This window comes from Oncorhynchus mykiss, chromosome 21 (assembly GCF_013265735.2).
Source record: "Oncorhynchus mykiss isolate Arlee chromosome 21, USDA_OmykA_1.1, whole genome shotgun sequence".
Lineage (NCBI taxonomy): Eukaryota > Metazoa > Chordata > Actinopteri > Salmoniformes > Salmonidae > Oncorhynchus > Oncorhynchus mykiss.
The window spans coordinates 15,353,988-15,379,335 of NC_048585.1; the positions used below are offsets into that span (position 1 = coordinate 15,353,988).

The 25,348-nt window shown below is 44.7% G+C and overlaps 1 protein-coding gene across 3 annotated transcripts in view; it reads right to left on the reverse strand.

The window, feature by feature from the left end:
- LOC110500993 (MICOS complex subunit MIC19) overlaps positions 1–25,348 on the reverse strand; it is a 107,446-nt gene that overhangs the window by 5,558 nt on the left and 76,540 nt on the right. For all 3 annotated transcript variants that reach the window (XM_036957070.1, XM_036957069.1, XM_036957068.1), the window contains one exon: positions 2,510–2,645. In XM_036957070.1, the coding sequence (XP_036812965.1) occupies positions 2,510–2,645 (136 nt within the window). The remainder of the gene's footprint in view (positions 1–2,509; positions 2,646–25,348) is intronic.

A 25,348-nucleotide genomic window follows, 5' to 3' on the forward strand; every position in this document is an offset into this window, starting at 1 on the left:
CTGCAGTGGGCTGTATCACCTCTTCTCCTATTCTTTTAACTAGGTTATATTGTCCCTCTGCAGTGGGCTGTATCCCCTCTTCTCCTATTCTTTTAACTATGTGATATTGTCCCTCTGCAGTGGGCTGTATCACCTCTTCTCCTATTCTTTTAACTATGTGATATTGTCCCTCTGCAGTGGGCTGTATCACCTCTTCTCCTATTCTTTTAACTAGGTTATATTGTCCCTCTGCAGTGGGCTGTATCACCTCTTCTCCTATTCTTTTAACTATGTGATATTGTCCCTCTGCAGTGGGCTGTATCACCTCGTCTCCTATTCTTTTAACTATGTGATATTGTCCCTCTGCAGTGGGCTGTATCACCTCTTCTCCTATTCTTTTAACTAGGTTATATTGTCCCTCTGCAGTGGGCTGTATTACCTCTTCTCCTATTCTTTTAACTAGGTTATATTGTCCCCCTGCAGTGGGCTGTATCACCTCTTCTCCTATTCTTTTAACTATGTTATATTGTCCCTCTGCAGTGGGCTGTATCACCTCTTCTCCTATTCTTTTAACTAGGTTATATTGTCCCCCTGCAGTGGGCTGTATCACCTCTTCTCCTATTCTTTTAACTAGGTTATATTGTCCCTCTGCAGTGGGCTGTATTACCTCTTCTCCTATTCTTTTATCTAGGTTATATTGTCCCTCTGCAGTGGGCTGTATCACCTCTTCTCCTATTCTTTTAACTATGTTATATTGTCCCTCTGCAGTGGGCTGTATTACCTCTTCTCCTATTCTTTTAACTAGGTTATATTGTCCCTCTGCAGTGGGCTGTATCACCTCTTCTCCTATTCTTTTAACTATGTTATATTGTCCCTCTGCAGTGGGCTGTATTACCTCTTCTCCTATTCTTTTAACTAGGTTATATTGTCCCTCTGCAGTGGGCTGTATCCCCTGCTGTAGAGCTCTATCAGGGCTCTGTTTCATCTCTCACCTGATGATTGTAACAGCTTTCTTACACAGATAACTCTACTACGAGTGTATTTTGATTGCGGGAAGCTGATCAACTCTGTGGCTTCCCATAATATTCCAGGCTGATTTCCACATTTACAAGATCAGAGCAGTGAATGTGTGCGGCAGGGAACACACAGCCTTGTGGGATTCCAAAGAGGCTACAGGTAGGTAGCACTCGTACAAATGAATAATACATAGTGTTATTTACATGATGTATAGCTTAAAAGCTAGCCGCCCCCCGCGGGCCTAGATGTATTACTAATACCCGAGGGACAGCGGCGGAACACAGTTCTCTAGAAACTGTCAAATTATAACAGAAAAAATCTAACAGAAAACCTATCTGAATATAAATTGGGTTTTGTCTGACTCTACCACTGTATGTTGACAAGTGCCAGAGGAGAGTGTGTGTTTACGTCTATCCTTATGTGTTTTGTGTGTGTGTGTGTGTGTGTGTGTGTGTGTGTGTGTGTGTGTGTGTGTGTGTGTGTGTGTGTGTGTGTGTGTGTGTGTGTGTGCCATTAATATCAACGTTGAGACAATACCATTACCATATGCGTTTCTTAGAGGGCCTAAAACACGTCCACTTTCCAATGACTTGAGAGAAATAAAGAAAGAACGAGAGGACAATGGTATCAGAACGGCACCGTCTGACCTGGTCGTCTGGCCTGGACCTTATTAAATTAAACACACACTTAAGCAGTGAAAGAAAGCAGCCAGCGTCAGCAGGTATTATGGAAATAGACCTTTCCTCTGAACCTACAGTTTAGAGTGAGTTTTAGCAAGCGAGAAACACTATGGTCTCAAACGCAGGGGCAACCAAGAGTCTTTGTTAGTGTATGTATGTATGTATGTATGTATGTGTGTGTGTGTGTGTGTGTGTGTGTGTGTGTGTGTGTGTGTGTGTGTGTGTGTGTGTGTGTGTGTGTGTGTGTGTGTGTGTGACCAGTCAAGCTATGCGAGTGTGTGTTTATTGACAGTGCTCTAAGATGCACATTTTTCAATGAGAGGGATGTAGAGAGAAAGACGTGTCTGTTTGGTCGGCAACAACCATGAAGTCATGTAGGAAGGAAATTAACTGTACTAGTGGTACTACACACAGTGACCTAAGTACATCTGGGGTTTGATGAAGCTACATGACAACTACTGGGAGAGACAGATCCCGGAACAGTACAACTTACTTTCTAATGTCTGTAGCAGTTGCCCGTAGCTACTCTACTGGGAGTGACAGATCCTGGAACAGTACAACTTACTTTCTAATGTCTGTAGCAGTTGCCCGTAGGGGGGCAAGATCATTATTGCCATTCTTTTCAGACAACAAAATCATGCAGCAATATGGGAATAAACAGATGCTTTCATTAGATGTAGAACTCATTCATGTTTTACTTTTCAGACAGTAGAGATTTGTAAACAAAACAACATGTCTTATAAATTACAGTAGATGGGGATAGACACCAACAAGTTATTCATACGTATCCCAAGGTACACACACACACACACCCCCCCACCACGTGGGCCCACCTGTTTAGCTTGGTTGACACACTGCAGGTAGCGGGAGGCGATGGTGGAGCAGAGCAGCGTCTTCCCACTGTGTTCCTGGTAGCACTTCAGGATCTGACCCTGCAGATCAGCACACACTGGACTCACCTCAAACCGCCTGGAGGAGACAGACTTTAGTATTTACAATCAATATCATACACTACACACATTACACATTCAAATCAATCACATCAGCCCACACATACACACCTAAAAAACAACTACTAACATTCCCCATTTACTGACAGCAGGAGAGAGAAGAGAGCGAGAGACACACAAAACATTAAATTGTCCTGCCCATTCGGCCCATTCCCCATCCCACAGCAGTGGTTCATCTGGGATCAGTCAGACTGTAGAAGAGACGGGGCCAAAGGTTGATCCAGCCAATGGAAGCAACCGTCAGCGCAACAGTGACGGGCATGCCAATCCATTCATTAGAGGCTCCCCACGTCAATGGAAGGGCCAGAGGACGTGTGAATATTGGCGAGCCGTGCCATCCTGTCACCAGGAGAAAGGTTCTATACCTGTCCCTCTGGAAACAGGAGATCTATGCAGGGTTTATTTTCTATGGCTAATTGTGTTCTCTTTTCTCCTCAGAAAACACACTGGCCAAACAATGTCTAATACGGACACACCCAGAAAATAAACAGGAGGACAAAAAGGATAAAGAAAATCAACAACAACTGAGATAGGAAACCCTTCATCATAGTGATGAAGATGATGACTCTCGTGGGTTTATTGACGACACACCTGAGAACTGAGTATCAGTATTGATTGACTATAGGTTTCTGATTGCATTGACACACCCTGTCCTATAGCTAGCTGTCCCCGTGGTCGTGCTAAGTGGACATTTATTGACTGATGATTGATTATTGTACTGCAATGTTAAAGGGAAATGGCACACAAGCATTTTCACTGCACCTTTTACACCTGTAAACCATGTACTTCACAAATAAACATTTATTTGAGGAATACAGCACCCAAATGGCTAGTCCTTACTTCTGACACCAAATAGCCATTCACAACGCGGAAACAGCTACTGACACCGCGGAAACAGCTACTGACACCGCGGCAACAACTACTGACACCGCGGCAACAGCTACTGACACCGCGGCAACAACTACTGACACCGCGGAAACAGCTACTGACACCGCGGAAACAGCTACTGACACCGCGGCAACAGCTACTGACACCGCGGCAACAGCTACTGACACCGCGGCAACAGCTACTGACACCGCGGCAACAACTACTGACACCGCGGCAACAGCTACTGACACCGCGGCAACAACTACTGACACCGCGGAAACAGCTACTGACACCGCGGAAACAGCTACTGACACCGCGGCAACAGCTACTGACACCGCGGAAACAGCTACTGACACCGCGGCAACAGCTACTGACACCGCGGCAACAGCTACTGACACCGCGGAAACAGCTACTGACGCCGCGGAAACAGCTACTGACACCGCGGCAACAGCTACTGACACCGCGGCAACAGCTACTGACACCGCGGCAACAGCTACTGACACCGCGGCAACAGCTACTGACACCGCGGAAACAGCTACTGACACCGCGGCAACAGCTACTGACACCGCGGAAACAGCTACTGACACCGCGGCAACAGCTACTGACACCGCGGCAACAGCTACTGACACCGCGGCAACAGCTACGGACACCGCGGCAACAGCTACTGACACCGCGGCAACAGCTACTGACACCGCGGAAACAGCTACTGACACCGCGGAAACAGCTACTGACACCGCGGAAACAGCTACTGACACCGCGGAAACAGCTACTGACACCGCGGAAACAGCTACTGACACCGCGGAAACAGCTACTGACACCGCGGAAACAGCTACTGACACCGCGGCAACAGCTACTGACACCGCGGCAACAGCTACTGACACCGCGGCAACAGCTACTGACACCGCGGAAACAGCTACTGACACCGCGGAAACAGCTACTGACACCGCGGAAACAGCTACTGACACCGCGGAAACAGCTACTGACACCGCGGAAACAACTACTGACACCGCGGAAACAACTACTGACACCGCGGAAACAACTATTGACACTGAGGTGTCAGTGTATCAAACGTCACAAGTGCGCTAATGCTAACCAAAACTGTCTGCATAGTTCAGTACTGTTGAGCCACCAAATTGTTCCACTTTCGTGCTAGTTGTACATCACAATGCTTATCTTAAGCTAAAGACTAGCTTCAGTCCACAAATGGTCTTTCATCACCACTGCAATGCCATATGGGTCCCAAAGTGTTAGTGCCTTTTCGCTAATCTCAGCAGCAATGACTATCAACTGCACCAATGATCTCATGCTAACAGCTAGCAGGATCTGTCTCTTGACAGTTAGCACACCCCATAAACCACCCATACATAAAAGATACACCTGCACATGTTAGGGCCATTATGCTAATGTTGGCATCATCCTTTAGCAGTTAGCACACAAAAGTGCTGATTTCGCCTGTCAGCACCTTTCTGATCCTTGGAGGGGCATTAGGGGCACAGCTGAGCCCCTCCAGTTCCAATCAGGTGTTGGATTTACTGCCTGTAGTGAGAATTCACCCTCCTGTTGGGATTGAAAGGACACAACGGCCACATGGTTCATTACCCAGGATGCAATGCAGGAGGGCTGGTTGCATGGGACCTCTGAGTATGGCCGCCAATACATGGCCACAGTATTATGGCCAAAGGGATGTCACCAGCCGCCACTGCATTTAACAGCAAGTAGGCGAGTAAGGCACCTATTGATACGAAGCAGCAAAGTACTGGATGATCAGAAATATATTCTTAACATTGTTAACTTTCCATTTAATGGATATTTCTGATGGTACTGTAGGCTGTCTCTATTCTTCACATTTGAGCAGTGATCGAACATAACGCGCCATCTCATATACATAGAAGCTCTTCAAGCACCGAGAGAATCCACTCATTGCCTTCGGAGTGACATGCCCATTTCTCCAAGTCTCTGCGGTGAAGGATGACAGTGTCTCTCACATACACAGGCAGCAGAATTCTCCTCCTGCAGCTCCTATACCGTAGCATTCATTCCACTGCCTTTGGGCATCTTCAGGGACCAGGCAGCCACACACACCCGCTAATTATTTTCTTAAGCGTTTGCGTTAATGCCAGGTGCAGCCTGCTGATACAACACAAGTGTTTGTTTCTCTTAGAAACCATTACAGATGACAGAGGGGGGGGGGGGGGGGGGGGGAGTAGAACACCTAGAGAGGAAGAGGGTAAGAGAGAGCGAGAGAAAGAGGGTAAGAGAGAGAGGAAAAGGGTAAGAGAGAGAGGAAATGAGAGATAAACCACAGTTCTCATTCCTTCCTTCTCTTTCCCTACTCCATAGAGAGACCTGAGACAGTGTTTAGTTAATCAGGACAATAACAATGTCACACACACACACACTCTGGCTCACGCAGGGTCATTCATCATCCATCATTAAGATGAATATTAACTCATTCTCACAGCCACGGGTAGAGGAGAGTGAAGAGAAAGAGACCGGGAAAGAGAATTTCTGCCCTCTCAATATTACATTAGGCTCTCCCTCATCAGTTACTATCACCAGTAATACAGTCGGCCTGTGTGCTGCATAGCCACAGCAACTGTATCTTCCCAATACAACCTCAGAGAAAGGTTTTGTAGTTTTGTTAGTGGAGTAGTCAAGGGGAAGGTACTGTAGCACCACATAGTGAATACCATTCCCAGGGAACTGTCTATGATATATTTACATGTAGTCAGAAACAGCAGTGATTCATCCTGTTCCCATGAAACCTGAACACTGGGGCATCCGTAAACATCCCCCTTCTCCCCCCTCTATCGGTTTCTCGACCCCACAGGAATCAAAAGCACAAAAACCTTTCAATGCTGTGACCTTTGAGGAGGAAACAGTTGGTTGTGGTCTAAGATCAGACTTGTAGCTAATATGTTCTGACGTAATGGGTCAGAAATCTGAGGGGGACCATGGTTCATATTTGTTTTTACAATGCTCTTTGTTCAGGGTTGGGAAGAGACCGAATGGCTCCTCTGAACTGTCAGACATATAGATTTGTCTGATCTCTGCCTCTCTCCTTCTCGGTTTCTCTCCCTCATGGTTTCTCTCTCCCTTTCCGTTTTTCTCTCTTTGTCTCGCAGTTCCTATCCCTCTTCCTCCCTCTCATTCCCCTTCTCTAACACAGACAACCAGAAGATTCATTCGCAGGTCAAATGCATCTGATGTCAATCAAAAATCTCCTCTCACTGCATGGCCATCCCCCTCCGAGGAGCCTGGGATATTTAATAAAACTTCAGAGGGGGAGAGATTGAAACAAATGGAGACGTGAAGCTGAGCGGGGCGAGAGAGGGAGGTGTGTGTACTGTACCTACGGAGTGGGGGGACAATACATCTCTCTGCTTATATAGGAGGCCATCAGTAAAGGTCTCCATGCCAACATAGCTCTATTGATACGAGATACGTTTCCCCTCCATCCTCCTCTCCCTCCTTTCCTCCCTCTCTCCCCCCCTTGATCCATAGATAGAGCAGGAGAGAGGGCACGCTTAGGGGTTGTTTCATATAGCTACACTATGGTTTATACACCATAGCCACATAAATCAAGCTGGAGAAGGGAGACATATGACAGACCGCAGGGAGCCGCAATGAGATGAGATGCTTTATCAGAGATGGGGAGAAAGAACGAGAGAGGGGTGGGCAAGAGAGAGAGAGAGAGGGGTGGGCAAGAGAGAGAGAGAGAGAGAGGGGTGGGCAAGAGAGAGAGAGAGAGGGGTGGGCAAGAGAGAGAGAGAGAGGGGTGGGCAAGAGAGAGAGAGAGAGGGGTGGGCAAGAGAGAGAGAGAGGGGTGGGCAAGAGAGAGAGAGAGAGGGGTGGGCAAGAGAGAGAGAGAGAGGGGTGGGCAAGAGAGAGAGAGAGGGGTGGGCAAGAGAGAGAGAGAGAGAGAGAGGGGAGTGGGCAAGAGAGAGAGAGAGAGAGAGAGAGGGGGGTGGGCAAGAGAGAGAGAGAGAGAGAGGGGTGGGCAAGAGAGAGAGAGGGGAGTGGGCAAGAGAGAGAGAGAGAGGGGAGTGGGCAAGAGAGAGAGAGAGAGGGGAGTGGGCAAGAGAGAGAGAGAGAGAGGGGAGTGGGCAAGAGAGAGAGAGAGAGGGGTGGGCAAGAGAGAGAGAGAGGGGTGGGCAAGAGAGAGAGAGAGAGAGAGGGGAGTGGGCAAGAGAGAGAGAGAGAGAGAGGGGTGGGCAAGAGAGAGAGAGAGAGAGAGAGAGGGGAGTGGGCAAGAGAGAGAGAGAGAGAGAGAGAGAGAGGGGAGTGGGCAAGAGAGAGAGAGAGAGAGGAGTGGGCAAGAGAGAGAGAGAGGGAAGTGGGCAAGAGAGAGAGAGAGAGGGGTGGGCAAGAGAGAGAGAGAGAGGGGTGGGCAAGAGAGAGAGAGAGAGGGGTGGGCAATAGAGAGAGAGAGAGGGGTGGGCAAGAGAGAGAGAGGGAGAGAGACTGAAGAATATGAACATGTAAAAAGCGAAAGCACACAGGAGAGGGTGGCTGGAGAGGAGGGGACAGGGCAGAGAGATACACTAAATAAAGCCAGTAGAAGAAAGATGTAGCATGGGGAAGAGGGTGAAGGAGAGGAGGGGACAGGGCAGAGAGATACACTAAATAAAGCCAGTAGGAGAAAGATGTAGCATGGGGAAGAGGGTGAAGGAGAGGAGGGGACAGGGCAGAGAGATACACTAAATAAAGCCAGTAGGAGAAAGATGTAGCATGGGGAAGAGGGTGAAGGAGAGGAGGGGACAGGGCAGAGAGATACACTAAATAAAGCCAGTAGAAGAAAGATGTAGCATGGGGAAGAGGTTGAAGGAGAGGAGGGGACAGGGCAGAGAGATACACTAAATAAAGCCAGTAGAAGAAAGATGTAGCATGGGGAAGAGGGTGAAGGAGAGGAGGGGACAGGGCAGAGAGATACACTAAATAAAGCCAGTAGAAGAAAGATGTAGCATGGGGAAGAGGGTGAAGGAGGAGGGGACAGGGCAGAGAGATACACTAAATAAAGCCAGTAGGAGAAAGATGTAGCATGGGGAAGAGGGTGAAGGAGAGGAGGGGACAGGGCAGAGAGATACACTAAATAAAGCCAGTCGGAGAAAGATGTAGCATGGGGAAGAGGGTGAAGGAGAGGAGGGGACAGGGCAGAGAGATACACTAAATAAAGCCAGTAGAAGAAAGATGTAGCATGGGGAAGAGGGTGAAGGAGAGGAGGGGACAGGGCAGAGAGATACACTAAATAAAGCCAGTAGAAGAAAGATGTAGCATGGGGAAGAGGGTGAAGGAGAGGAGGGGACAGGGCAGAGAGATACACTAAATAAAGCCAGTAGAAGAAAGATGTAGCATGGGGAAGAGGGTGAAGGAGAGGAGGGGACAGGGCAGAGAGATACACTAAATAAAGCCAGTAGAAGAAAGATGTAGCATGGGGAAGAGGGTGAAGGAGAGGAGGGGACAGGGCAGAGAGATACACTAAATAAAGCCAGTAGGAGAAAGATGTAGCATGGGGAAGAGGTTGAAGGAGAGGAGGGGACAGGGCAGAGAGATACACTAAATAAAGCCAGTAGAAGAAAGATGTAGCATGGGGAAGAGGGTGAAGGAGAGGAGGGGACAGGGCAGAGAGATACACTAAATAAAGCCAGTAGAAGAAAGATGTAGCATGGGGAAGAGGGTGAAGGAGAGGAGGGGACAGGGCAGAGAGATACACTAAATAAAGCCAGTAGGAGAAAGATGTAGCATGGGGAAGAGGTTGAAGGAGAGGAGGGGACAGGGCAGAGAGATACACTAAATAAAGCCAGTAGGAGAAAGATGTAGCATGGGGAAGAGGTTGAAGGAGAGGAGGGGACAGGGCAGAGAGATACACTAAATAAAGTCAGTAGGAGAAAGATGTAGCATGGGGAAGAGGGTGAAGGAGGAGGGGACAGGGCAGAGAGATACACTAAATAAAGCCAGTAGAAGAAAGATGTAGCATGGGGAAGAGGGTGAAGGAGGAGGGGACAGGGCAGAGAGATACACTAAATAAAGCCAGTAGGAGAAAGATGTAGCATGGGGAAGAGGGTGAAGGAGAGGAGGGGACAGGGCAGAGAGATACACTAAATAAAGCCAGTAGAAGAAAGATGTAGCATGGGGAAGAGGTTGAAGGAGAGGAGGGGACAGGCAGAGAGATACACTAAATAAAGCCAGTAGGAGAAAGATGTAGCATGGGGAAGAGGTTGAAGGAGAGGAGGGGACAGGGCAGAGAGATACACTAAATAAAGCCAGTAGGAGAAAGATGTAGCATGGGGAAGAGGGTGAAGGAGGAGGGGACAGGGCAGAGAGATACACTAAATAAAGCCAGTAGGAGAAAGATGTAGCATGGGGAAGAGGGTGAAGGAGGAGGGGACAGGGCAGAGAGATACACTAAATAAAGCCAGTAGAAGAAAGATGTAGCATGGGGAAGAGGGTGAAGGAGGAGGGGACAGGGCAGAGAGATACACTAAATAAAGCCAGTAGGAGAAAGATGTAGCATGGGGAAGAGGGTGAAGGAGAGGAGGGGACAGGGCAGAGAGATACACTAAATAAAGCCAGTAGAAGAAAGATGTAGCATGGGGAAGAGGGTGAAGGAGAGGAGGGGACAGGGCAGAGAGATACACTAAATAAAGCCAGTAGAAGAAAGATGTAGCATGGGGAAGAGGTTGAAGGAGAGGAGGGGACAGGGCAGAGAGATACACTAAATAAAGCCAGTAGAAGAAAGATGTAGCATGGGGAAGAGGGTGAAGGAGAGGAGGGGACAGGGCAGAGAGATACACTAAATAAAGCCAGTAGGAGAAAGATGTAGCATGGGGAAGAGGGTGAAGGAGGAGGGGACAGGGCAGAGAGATACACTAAATAAAGCCAGTAGGAGAAAGATGTAGCATGGGGAAGAGGGTGAAGGAGGAGGGGACAGGGCAGAGAGATACACTAAATAAAGCCAGTAGAAGAAAGATGTAGCATGGGGAAGAGGGTGAAGGAGGAGGGGACAGGGCAGAGAGATACACTAAATAAAGCCAGTAGAAGAAAGATGTAGCATGGGGAAGAGGGTGAAGGAGAGGAGGGGACAGGGCAGAGAGATACACTAAATAAAGCCAGTAGGAGAAAGATGTAGCATGGGGAAGAGGGTGAAGGAGAGGAGGGGACAGGGCAGAGAGATACACTAAATAAAGCCAGTAGAAGAAAGATGTAGCATGGGGAAGAGGTTGAAGGAGAGGAGGGGACAGGGCAGAGAGATACACTAAATAAAGCCAGTAGAAGAAAGATGTAGCATGGGGAAGAGGGTGAAGGAGAGGAGGGGACAGGGCAGAGAGATACACTAAATAAAGCCAGTAGAAGAAAGATGTAGCATGGGGAAGAGGGTGAAGGAGAGGAGGGGACAGGGCAGAGAGATACACTAAATAAAGCCAGTAGGAGAAAGATGTAGCATGGGGAAGAGGTTGAAGGAGAGGAGGGGACAGGGCAGAGAGATACACTAAATAAAGCCAGTAGGAGAAAGATGTAGCATGGGGAAGAGGTTGAAGGAGAGGAGGGGACAGGGCAGAGAGATACACTAAATAAAGCCAGTAGGAGAAAGATGTAGCATGGGGAAGAGGGTGAAGGAGGAGGGGACAGGGCAGAGAGATACACTAAATAAAGCCAGTAGAAGAAAGATGTAGCATGGGGAAGAGGGTGAAGGAGGAGGGGACAGGCAGAGAGATACACTAAATAAAGCCAGTAGGAGAAAGATGTAGCATGGGGAAGAGGGTGAAGGAGAGGAGGGGACAGGGCAGAGAGATACACTAAATAAAGCCAGTAGAAGAAAGATGTAGCATGGGGAAGAGGGTGAAGGAGAGGAGGGGACAGGGCAGAGAGATACACTAAATAAAGCCAGTAGGAGAAAGATGTAGCATGGGGAAGAGGTTGAAGGAGAGGAGGGGACAGGGCAGAGAGATACACTAAATAAAGCCAGTAGGAGAAAGATGTAGCATGGGGAAGAGGGTGAAGGAGAGGAGGGGACAGGGCAGAGAGATACACTAAATAAAGCCAGTAGAAGAAAGATGTAGCATGGGGAAGAGGGTGAAGGAGAGGAGGGGACAGGGCAGAGAGATACACTAAATAAAGCCAGTAGAAGAAAGATGTAGCATGGGGAAGAGGGTGAAGGAGGAGGGGACAGGGCAGAGAGATACACTAAATAAAGCCAGTAGGAGAAAGATGTAGCATGGGGAAGAGGGTGAAGGAGAGGAGGGGACAGGGCAGAGAGATACACTAAATAAAGCCAGTAGAAGAAAGATGTAGCATGGGGAAGAGGGTGAAGGAGAGGAGGGGACAGGGCAGAGAGATACACTAAATAAAGCCAGTAGAAGAAAGATGTAGCATGGGGAAGAGGGTGAAGGAGGAGGGGACAGGGCAGAGAGATACACTAAATAAAGCCAGTAGAAGAAAGATGTAGCATGGGGAAGAGGGTGAAGGAGAGGAGGGGACAGGGCAGAGAGAGACACTAAATAAAGCCAGTAGAAGAAAGATGTAGCATGGGGAAGAGGTTGAAGGAGAGGAGGGGACAGGGCAGAGAGATACACTAAATAAAGCCAGTAGAAGAAAGATGTAGCATGGGGAAGAGGGTGAAGGAGGAGGGGACAGGGCAGAGAGATACACTAAATAAAGCCAGTAGGAGAAAGATGTAGCATGGGGAAGAGGGTGAAGGAGAGGAGGGGACAGGGCAGAGAGATACACTAAATAAAGCCAGTAGAAGAAAGATGTAGCATGGGGAAGAGGGTGAAGGAGAGGAGGGGACAGGGCAGAGAGATACACTAAATAAAGCCAGTAGAAGAAAGATGTAGCATGGGGAAGAGGGTGAAGGAGAGGAGGGGACAGGGCAGAGAGAGACACTAAATAAAGCCAGTAGAAGAAAGATGTAGCATGGGGAAGAGGTTGAAGGAGAGGAGGGGACAGGGCAGAGAGATACACTAAATAAAGCCAGTAGAAGAAAGATGTAGCATGGGGAAGAGGGTGAAGGAGGAGGGGACAGGGCAGAGAGATACACTAAATAAAGCCAGTAGAAGAAAGATGTAGCATGGGGAAGAGGGTGAAGGAGAGGAGGGGACAGGGCAGAGAGATACACTAAATAAAGCCAGTAGAAGAAAGATGTAGCATGGGGAAGAGGGTGAAGGAGGAGGGGACAGGGCAGAGAGATACACTAAATAAAGCCAGTAGAAGAAAGATGTAGCATGGGGAAGAGGGTGAAGGAGAGGAGGGGACAGGGCAGAGAGATACACTAAATAAAGCCAGTAGAAGAAAGATGTAGCATGGGAAAGAGGTTGAAGGAGAGGAGGGGACAGGGCAGAGAGATACACTAAATAAAGCCAGTAGGAGAAAGATGTAGCATGGGGAAGAGGGTGAAGGAGAGGAGGGGACAGGGCAGAGAGATACACTAAATAAAGCCAGTAGGAGAAAGATGTAGCATGGGGAAGAGGGTGAAGGAGAGGAGGGGACAGGGCAGAGAGATACACTAAATAAAGCCAGTAGAAGAAAGATGTAGCATGGGGAAGAGGGTGAAGGAGGAGGGGACAGGGCAGAGAGATACACTAAATAAAGCCAGTAGGAGAAAGATGTAGCATGGGGAAGAGGGTGAAGGAGAGGAGGGGACAGGGCAGAGAGATACACTAAATAAAGCCAGTAGAAGAAAGATGTAGCATGGGGAAGAGGGTGAAGGAGGAGGGGACAGGGCAGAGAGATACACTAAATAAAGCCAGTAGAAGAAAGATGTAGAATGGGGAAGAGGGTGAAGGAGAGGAGGGGACAGGGCAGAGAGATACACTAAATAAAGCCAGTAGGAGAAAGATGTAGCATGGGGAAGAGGGTGAAGGAGAGGAGGGGACAGGGCAGAGAGATACACTAAATAAAGCCAGTAGAAGAAAGATGTAGCATGGGAAAGAGGGTGGAGGAGGAGGGAGATAAAAGGATAATGAATCACGTAGGTTTGAGGGATGAACAGAAAGGCGAAGGAAAGAGAGAAGGAAAAAGAGGAAGAGGGCAAGAGATTCTATACTAAGACTAGTTGGTTAGCTATACTGTGTTACTTCTAGAAACAGACTAACTAGATCTGTTCCTCCTATAGGGCGTAGAAAAATACGAACTAGATCCGTCCCTCTATAGGGCGTAGAAATAGAAACAGTCAGCTCATAGAAAACCATCCTTTCCTCTCTCCTTCCCCTACACCAGTCAGCTCATTGAAAAGGCATAGCTATTCCACTGTACTATGAGTACGGTAGTCTCTCTAGCCAGACAAAAACTATCTTGACCAAATCGTACTAATGTCTTCCCTAAATATGCATGGACAGCAGTTATAGCAAATCATTGCTTAATTTTGTCAAGAAAATAAAACCCAGAGGCATACTGATATCTAAGTGACTTTCACTGTACAGTATTGTGTCACACATATGTTACACGTATGGGTGCAATATTTCTCCATCCATTTATCCAAAACCATATGTTGACCCTAAACTGACACCCACAGTAGGATCTATCTTCCCTATGTCCATGAGTATGGATTACAGGGCCCAGATTGAGTTCTCAAAAGGTACAAGGTCCATTTATCATCATTTACAAGCACTTGGGCTATAATAGGGTTAGGAGGTGAAGCTGGGGCCTCTTAAAAAGCCTTCATGTTCTCTCTGGTTAAGACCGGCTCTGTGACAGTCAGGCAAATAAATACAAATGATCCATTTAGAGAGAAAAATGACACACTTAACTCTCATCGCTTTTTAAAGAAGACCTGACTGACCCCCCATGGTGATATCCATCAGGGAGAGGGGGGAAGAGAGAGATACAAAAAGTAGAGATTGAGAAAGAGTGAGACAAAGAAAGGAGAGAAAAAGATAAATAAATTAGCACCAGAGAGAAATAAATAAGAGAGTGAGATAATGAGAAGGAACAGAAGAAAGGAGGGCTGGGCCCCCCCCACTGACACTGGTCCCGGGGGACATCTCCTGAGGGCTGGGCCCCCCCACTGACACTGGTCCCGGGGGACATCTCCTGAGGGCTGGGCCCCCCCACTGACACTCAACCCGGCAGGCATCTCCTGAGGGCTGGGCCCCCCCACTGACACTCAACCCGGTGGGCATTTCCTGAGGGCTGGGCCCCCCACTGACACTCAACCCGGCAGTCATCTCCTGAGGGCTGGGCCCCCCCACTGACACTCAACCCGGCAGTCATCTCCTGAGGGCTGGGCCCCCCCACTGACACTCAACCCGGCAGTCATCTCCTGAGGGCTGGGCCCCCCCACTGAATCTCCTGAGAGCTCTTGGAATGGAGTTTTGCTCTGTTCTCACCATTCACTATCACTTCCATACTATGGCTCTACCTTCGTCATCCCTTGCCAACACACACTAACTAATGTTCGGTATGACAATCAACACGACAGAGAAGACTGCATTGTAGTTTAGTTCTCTCGACTCCTCAGACCACTCATAGCACAGGAAAGGGCTTCATGTCATGTGAATTTCATTCACTTTACGCACAGAAGATTAACTGTCAAAAAATAGAGTTTACAATTGTTCCTACTCTCTCGCTGTTCAGGGGATGGGTTGTTGAGGGAAAACTACAAAAAGGTTTTGGGAAAACTGAAACTTAGTCAAGATGTCCAGCCCTGTCCAAACCAGTGAAGATGAAACTGTACAGAACATCAGCAACAAAACACAACTCTTAACCATGGCATCGAAGAACAACTTAAAGTAGAACTATTGTATTCCTATGATACATTACTGTTAAAGTAGAACTGCTATAATTCCTAAGAGACATTACTGTTAAAGTAGAACTGCTATAATTCCTAAGAGACATTACTGTTAAAGTAGAACTGCTATAATTCCTAAGAGACATTACTGTTAAAGTAGAACTATTGTATTCCTATGATACATTACTGTTAAAGTAGAACTGCTATAATTCCTAAGAGACATTACTGTTAAAGTAGAACTATTGTATTCCTAAGAGACATTACTGTTAAAGTAGAACTGCTATAATTCCTAAGAGACATTACTGTTAAAGTAGAACTGCTATAATTCCCTAAGAGACATTACTGTTAAAGTAGAACTATTGTATTCCTAAGAGACATTACTGTTAAAGTAGAACTGCTATAATTCCTAAGAGACATTACTGTTAAAGTAGAACTGCTATAATTCCTAAGAGACATTACTGTTAAAGTAGAACTATTGTATTCCTATGATACATTACTGTTAAAGTAGAACTGCTATAATTCCTAAGAGACATTACTGTTAAAGTAGAACTGCTATAATTCCTAAGAGACATTACTGTTAAAGTAGAACTGCTATAATTCCCTAAGAGACATTACTGTTAAAGTAGAACTGCTATAATTCCTAAGAGACATTACTGTTAAAGTAGAACTGCTATAATTCCTAAGAGACATTACTGTTAAAGTAGAACTATTGTATTCCTAAGAGAATTTACTGTTAAAGCATAATTTGTAGTCCACACAGAAATCTACAGATTTGATGATGTGCCACAGTCTGCCCAACAGTCCTTTTACAATGTGTTCTCGTCAGTTATTCAGTCACTAAAAGGTGTGTGAGATCAGAGAGCAGAGAGGGAGGCTTTACAGCCAGTACTTAGGCTTTTAAATGTGTTTATACGAGAGTGTGTGTGTGTCCGAGCAAGGACCATTTTACAGCCAGTACATAAAGGCTTTTAAGTGTGTGAGTGGTGTGTGTGTGTGTGTGGAGGGGGGGGGGGGGGGGTTTAAGCTAAGGTTATTGACTGATGTCTGACTGCATTGACCACCATCTTGTACTGGGGGTCCAAGTTGCCTAGTTACGGACCTACGGTCTCCTGTAATGGCAGCGGGTTGATGTGCACTCGTCAGGCGGGTCAAGTCTTACCTCAGCGAGACCGCACACACGCTTACACACACACACACACACACACACACACACACACCCCTCTGTGCCTCACAGATAACAGAGCCTTTAAATACAGACAGGTTAGCTTTCTCTCCACATCCCACATATGTATTGTTAGGGGTGGCTGGAAGAATATTCAATAGACTCTCAGGTTTGTTCTGTTCCCATTTCCTCATTTAATGACTATCAAAATGCAGAGTTGTGTTAGGCTTTAATCACCCAGGCCAAAACTCTGCTCTAGGACTGTCTGGCTGTTGAATATGTATGTGGGGATAGAGGGATGGAGGGAGGGATGAGTGTTTCTCTTTCTCCAGCAGGGATGGGAGGAGTAGACGGAGAGGTGAAAATAAACCTGTTGACCTGTCTGCAAGGAGCTGAACATTATAAACAGTATACACATAGCTTTAAATAAAATCCTGTTTTACACACACACCTGTCATTCAGCTGTAACCTGCACACTGCAACATTGTGCCCAGACACTAAGAGCCAGTGTGTTGGTAAAGGTTTCACGTACTGGACAAGACCGCATGACAGTCCATCTGGACTGGACCATATGACAGTCCATCTGGACTGGACCATATGACAGTCCATCTGGACTGGACCATATGACAGTCCATCTGGACTGGACCGGACCGTATGACAGTCCATCTGGACTGGACCATATGACAGTCCATCTGGACTGGACCGGACCATTTGACAGTCCATCTGGACTGGACCATATGACAGTCCATCTGGACTGGACCGGACCATATGACAGTCCATCTGGACTGGACCGGACCATTTGACAGTCCATCTGGACTGGACCGGACCATAGGACAGTCCATCTGGACTGGACCGGACCATTTGACAGTCCATCTGGACTGGACCGGACCATTTGACAGTCCATCTGGACTGGACCGGACCGTTTGACAGTCCATCTGGACTGGACCGGACCGTTTGACAGTCCATCTGGACTGGACCGGACCGTATGACAGTCCATCTGGGCTGGACCGGACCGTATGACAGTCCATCTGGGCTGGACCGGACCGTATGACAGTCCATCTGGACTGGACCGGACTGTATGACAGTCCATCTGGACTGGACTGGACTGGACCGGACCGTATGACAGTCCATCTGGGCTGGACCGGACCGCATGACAGTCCATCTGGACCGGACCGTATGACAGTCCATATAGACTGTGTTGGATAAGTGGTTAGAAGGACGGCATACAGAGCAGTTAGGAGAAGACACAGTCTTCTAGGGTATTGATAACTACAAGTAGAGAAGACACAGTCCTCTAGCGTAGTGATAACTACAGGTAGAGAAGACACAGTCCTCTAGGGTATTGATAACTACAAGTAGAGAAGACACAGTCCTCTAGCGTAGTGATAACTACAGGTAGAGAAGACACAGTCCTCTGGGGTATTAATAACTACAGGTAGAGAAGACACAGCCCTCTAGGGTATTGATAACTACAGGTAGAGAAGACACAGTCCTCTAGGGTGTTGATAATTACAGGCTGAATGACAACAAGGAAAGCTCATCAGAATTCATTCAAATACATACTCAGTATTATTGTTGTCATTCAACCTGTAGATAGCAATACCCTAAAGGGTGTTATCTCAACCTGTAGATAGCAATACCCTAAAGGGTGTTATCTCAACCTGTAGATAGCAATACCCTAAAGGGTGTTATCTCAACCTGTAGATAGCAATACCCTAAAGGGTGTCATCTCAACCTGTAGATAGCAATACCCTAAAGGGTGTCATCTCAACCTGTAGATAGCAATACCCTAAAGGGTGTCATCTCAACCTGTAGATAGCAATACCCTAAAGGGTGTCATCTCAACCTGTAGATAGCAATACCCTAAAGGGTGTTATCTCAACCTGTAGATAGCAATACCCTAAAGGGTGTTATCTCAACCTGTAGATAGCAATACCCTAAAGGGTGCTATCTCAACCTGTAGATTGCAATACCCTAAAGGGTGTTATCTCAACCTGTAGATAGCAATACCCTAAAGGGTGTTATCTCAACCTGTAGATAGCAATACCCTAAAGGGTGTTATCTCAACCTGTAGATAGCAATACCCTAAAGGGTGTTATCTCAACCTGTAGATAGCAATACCCTAAAGGGTGTCATCTCAACCTGTAGATTGCAATACCCTAAAGGGTGTCATCTCAACCTGTAGATAGCAATACCCTAAAGGGTGTTATCTCAACCTGTCGATAGCAATACCCTAAAGGGTGTTATCTCAACCTGTAGATAGCAATACCCTAAATTGTGTTATCTCAACCTATAGATAGCAATACCCTAAAGGGTGTCATCTCAACCTGTAGATAGCAATACCCTAAAGGGTGTTATCTCAACCTGTAGATAGCAATACCCTAAAGGGTGTTATCTCAACCTGTAGATAGCAATACCCTAAAGGGTGTTATCTCAACCTGTAGATAGCAATACCCTAAAGGGTGTTATCTCAACCTGTAGATAGCAATACCCTAAAGGGTGTCATCTCAACCTGTAGATAGCAATACCCTAAAGGGTGTCATCTCAACCTGTAGATAGCAATACCCTAAAGGGTGTTATCTCAACCTGTAGATTGCAATACCCTAAAGGGTGCTATCTCAACCTGTAGATAGCAATACCCTAAAGGGTGTTATCTCAACCTGTAGATAGCAATACCCTAAAGGGTGTTATCTCAACCTGTAGATTGCAATACCCTAAAGGGTGTTATCTCAACCTGTAGATAGCAATACCCTAAAGGGTGCTATCTCAACCTGTAGATTGCAATACCCTAAAGGGTGCTATCTCAACCTGTAGATAGCAATACCCTAAAGGGTGTTATCTCAACCTGTAGATAGCAATACCCTAAAGGGTGTCATCTCAACCTGTAGATTGCAATACCCTAAAGGGTGTTATCTCAAACTGTAGATAGCAATACCCTAAAGGGTGCTATCTCAACCTGTAGATAGCAATACCCTAAAGGGTGTCATCTCAACCTGTAGATAGCAATACCCTAAAGGGTGCTATCTCAACCTGTAGATAGCAATACCCTAAAGGTTGGTGTTTCTTCTCAACCTCTGAATGCTCTACTATGAAAAGCCAACTGACATTTACTCCTGAGGTACTGACCTGTTGCACCCTCTACAACCACTGTGATTATTATTTGACCCTGCTGGTCATCTATGAACGATTGAACATCTTGACGAACGATCTGGCCTTAAGGCCATGTACTCTTATCTCTACCGGCACAGCCAGAAGAGGACTGGCCACCCCTCAGAGCCTGGTTCCTCTCTAGGTTTCTTCCTAGGTTCCTGCCTTTCGAGGGAGTTTTTCCTTGCCACCGTGCTTCTACATTGCTTACAGTTTGGGGTTTTAGGCTGGTTTCTGTATAGGACCTGGTGACATCTTCTGATGTAAAAAAAAGGGATTTATAAATACATTTGATTCGTTTTTTGATTGGTATGGTACTTGTGTGTGTGTGTGTGTGTGTGTGTGTGTGTAATTCATTATGTGTTTACCACAGGCAAGGGCTATTAACATGAATTGTGATGATGTGTGTCAGGACCTCAGGGCAGATTCATAGAAGCTGGGGAGAGGATGATGAAAACTGAGAAAGTATTAGTGGGAGCCAGGTGTGTGTGTGTGTGTGTGTGCAAAATGAGGTCACTCTTAGGTAGCGGCGTTCCGGTTGGGAGAGCTCCATCATGCTCTGCCAGGAATACCGCTGGAACTGCAGGAAACAGCTGCACTACCCCTACACACTGCAAACACACACCTCTCTACAGGCATCATGTGTGCATGAACCACACAAACAAAAAGATTTACCCATGCAGTGTCACTAGACTTACTACTACTACTAGCCTACTACTAGCCTACTACTAGCCTACCATTACTACTTCTTCTACTAGTACTACTTATTCTACTAAACTACTAGTACTACTACTAGCAATACTTTATATACTAGCCTACCATTACTACTTCTTCTACTAGTACTACTTATTCTACTAGTACTACTACTAGCAATACTTTATATACTAGCCTACTAGTACTACTACTAGCAATACTTTATATACTAGCCTACCATTACTACTTCTTCTACTAGTACTACTTATTCTACTAAACTACTAGTACTACTACTAGCAATACTTTATATACTAGCCTACTAGTACTACTACTAGCAATACTTTATATACTACCATTACTACTTCTTCTACTAGTACTACTTATTCTACTAAACTACTAGTACTACTACTAGCAATACTTTATATACTAGCCAACGATTACTACTTCTACTAGCCTACTATTACTACTTCTTCTACTAGCCTACTCCTACTACTATTACTACTTCTACTAGCACTACTTATTCTACTAGCCTACTACTACTACTACTAGCCTACTATAACTACTTCTACTAGCCTACTACTACTTCCAGCCAACAACAACTACTACTACTACTATTACTACTACTTCTACTAGTCTACTATAACTACTTCAAGCCTACTATAACTACTACTACTACTAGCCTACTATTACTACTTCTTCTAGCACTACTTCTTCTACTAGCCTACTACTACTTCCAGCCAACAACTACTACTACCCTACTACCACAAATACTATTATTATCACCACGAATACTACTAGTCTACTACTACTAGCCAACTATAACCACATCTTCTACTAGCCTACTATTACCACATATTCTACTAGCCTACTATTACCACATATTCTACTAGCCTACTATTACCACATATTCTACTAGCCTACTATAACCACATATTCTACTAGCCTACTATTACTAATTTTACTAGCCTACTATAACTACATCTTCTACTAGCCTACTATTACTACTTCTACTAGCCTACTATAACTACATTTTCTACTAGCCTACTATTACTACTTCTACTAGCCTACTATTACTACATCTTCTACTAGCCTACTATAACTACTTCTACTAGCACTACTTCTTCTACTAGCCTACTATAACTACATATTCTACTAGCCTACTATAACTATATATTCTACTAGCCTACTATAACTACATCTTCTACTAGCCTACTATAACTACATCTTCTACTAGCCTACTATTACTACTTCTACTAGCCTACTATTACTACTTCTACTAGCCTACTATAACTACATCTTCTACTAGCCTACTATTACTACTTCTACTAGCCTACTATAACTACATCTTCTACTAGCCTACTATTACTACTTCTACTAGCCTACTATTACTACTTCTACTAGCCTACTATAACTACATCTTCTACTAGCCTACTATAACTACATCTTCTACTAGCCTACTATTACTACATCTTCTACTAGCCTACTATAACTACATCTTCTACTAGCCTACTATTACTACATCTACTAGCCTACTATTACTACTTCTACTAGCCTACTATTACATGTTCTACTAGCCTACTATTACCACATCTTCTACTAGCCTACTATAACTACATCTTCTACTAGCCTACTATTACTACATCTTCTACTAGCCTACTATTACCACATCTTCTACTAGCCTACTATAACTACATATTCTACTAGCCTACTATTACTACATCTTCTACTAGCCTACTATTACTACATCTTCTACTAGCCTACTATTACTACATCTTCTACTAGCCTACTATTACTACATCTTCTACTAGCCTACTATTACTACATCTTCTACTAGCCTACTATTACTACATGTTCTACTAGCCTACTATTACTACATCTTCTACTAGCCTACTATTACTACATCTTCTACTAGCCTACTATTACTACATCTTCTACTAGCCTACTATTACTACTTCTACTAGCCTACTATTACTACTTCTACTAGCCTACTATAACTACATCTTCTACTAGCCTACTATAACTACATCTTCTACTAGCCTACTATTACATCATCTTCTACTAGCCTACTATTACATCTTCTACTAGCCTACTATAACTACATCTTCTACTAGCCTACTATTACTAATTCTACTAGCCTACTATAACTACATCTTCTACTAGCCTACTATTACTACTTCTACTAGCCTACTATAACTACATCTTCTACTAGCCTACTATAACTACATCTTCTACTAGCCTACTATTACTACTTCTACTAGCCTACTATAACTACATATTTTACTAGCCTACGATTACCACATCTTCTACTAGCCTACTATTACCACTTCTACTAGCCTACTATTACTACTTGACTACTATTACTACTAGTACTACTTTTTCTACTAGCTAACTTTAACTACATCCTCTATTAGCCTACTATTACTACATCTACTAGCCTACTATAACTACTTATTCTACTAGCCTACTATATCTTCTACTAGCCTACTAGTACTACCTATTCTACTAGCCTACTAGTACTACCTATTCTACTAGCCTACTAGGACTACTGCTTCTACTAGTCTACTAGGACTACTGCTTCTACTAGCCTACTATTAGTAATGTTTCTACTACAAGTCTACTGTTACACATTATTCTACTACTATTAGCCTACGATAACCAATGTACTAATGTTTCCACGACTACTAGCCTAGTAATTCTAATGTTTCTACTATTAATACTACTCTGGAATTACTAATGTTTCTACTACTACCCTAGTATTACTAATGTTTCTACTACCACTAGCCTAGTATTACTAATGTTTCTACTACCACTAGCCTAGTATTATTAATGTTTCTACTACTAGCCTAGTATTACTAAAGTTTCTATTACTAGTCTTCTATTACTAATGTTTCTACTACTACTAGCCTACTGTTACTAATGTTTCTACTACTTCTAGCCTACTGTTACTAATGTTTCTACTACTACTACTACTACTACTACTACTACTACTACTACTACTAGCCTACTGTTACTAATATTTCTACTACTACTACTACTAGCCTACTATTACTAATGTTTCTACTACTACATCTTCTACTAGCCTACTATAACTACTTCTTCTACTAGCCTACTAGTATTACCTATTCTACTAGCCTACTAGTACTACCTATTCTACTAGCCTACTAGGATTACTGCTTCTACTAGTCTACTCGTACTACTTACAGTGCCGTGCGAAAGTATTCGGCCCCCTTGAACTTTGCGACCTTTTGCCACATTTCAGGCTTCAAACATAAAGATATAAAACTGTATTTTTTTGTGAAGAATCAACAAGTGGGACACAATCATGAAGTGGAACGACATTTATTGGATATTTCAAACTTTTTTAACAAATCAAAATCTGAAAAATTGGGTGTGCAAAATTATTCAGCCCCTTTACTTTCAGAGCAGCAAACTCTCTCCAGAAGTTCAGTGAGGATCTCTGAATGATCCAATGTTGACCTAAATGACTAATGATGATAAATACAATCCACCTGTGTATAATCAAGTCTCCGTATAAATGCACCTGCACTGTGATAGTCTCAGAGGTCCGTTAAAAGCGCAGAGAGCATCATGAAGAACAAGGAACACACCAGGCAGGTCCGAGATACTGTTGTGAAGAAGTTTAAAGCCGGATTTGGATACAAAAAGATTTCCCAAGCTTTAAACATCCCAAGGAGCACTGTGCAAGCGATAATATTGAAATGGAAGGAGTATCAGACCACTGCAAATCTACCAAGACCTGGCCGTCCCTCTAAACTTTCAGCTCATACAAGGAGAAGACTGATCAGAGATGCAGCCAAGAGGCCCATGATCACTCTGGATGAACTGCAGAGATCTACAGCTGAGGTGGGAGACTCTGTCCATAGGACAACAATCAGTCGTATATTGCACAAATCTGGCCTTTATGGAAGAGTGGCAAGAAAGCCATTTCTTAAAGATATCCATAAAAAGTGTCGTTTAAAGTTTGCCACAAGCCACCTGGGAGACACACCAAACATGTGGAAGAAGGTGCTCTGGTCAGATGAAAACAAAATTGAACTTTTTGGCAACAATGCAAAACGTTATGTTTGGCGTAAAAGCAACACAGCTGAACACACCATCCCCACTGTCAAACATGGTGGTGGCAGCATCATGGTTTGGGCCTGCTTTTCTTCAGCAGGGACAGGGAAGATGGTTAAAATTGATGGGAAGATAGATGGAGCCAAATACTACTACTACTACTACTAGCCTTCTATGACTAATGTTTCTACTACTAGCCTTCTATTACTAATGTTTCTACTACTACTAGCCTTCTATTACTAATGTTTCTACTACTACTACTACTACTACTAGCCTTCTATTACTAATGTTTATACTACTACTACTACTACTACTACTAGCCTACTGTTACTAATGTAACTACTACTACTACTACTACTACTACTACTACTACTAGCCTACTTTTACTAATGTTTCTACTACTAGCCTACTATTACTAATGTTTCTACTACTACTACTATTACTACTACTAGCCTACTATTACTAATGTTTCTACTACTACTAATGTTTCTACTAGTACCAGTCTACTCTTATTACTGTTTCTACTCCTACTCTTTCTACTCCTCCAGCAGGGTTCAAATACCCCAAAAGTGACATCCAAACCTTCAGGCACTATTGTCAATTAATTTGATACCAATAGAGGCCAAATGCTTTCATGCAGGAGGCAACAGTGCTAGGCTATCAGTAGAGTATCTATAGGGAAATACATTACTACAGTATTAGCAGGATATCAAGCTACTGTTGACCAGAGCCTCAAATGTTATCAAACATTCTATTAATACTGTCTGTGGGACCAGTGGGGAAATTAAGACATTGGGCAGAAAGACATTTTTAACTTCATAAGCCCGATTATCATATCAAACCCATGTTAATTCAATCAATTATGTATATTCCTACTCTTTCCCATTTATCTCCAGGGCAGTTTCAACTTTCAGGAAATCAAAAGGCTCTGAGACTAAACATCTTGCCTTATTATTCCACTGAACGCCAGATACCATCTTATCTCCCTCGT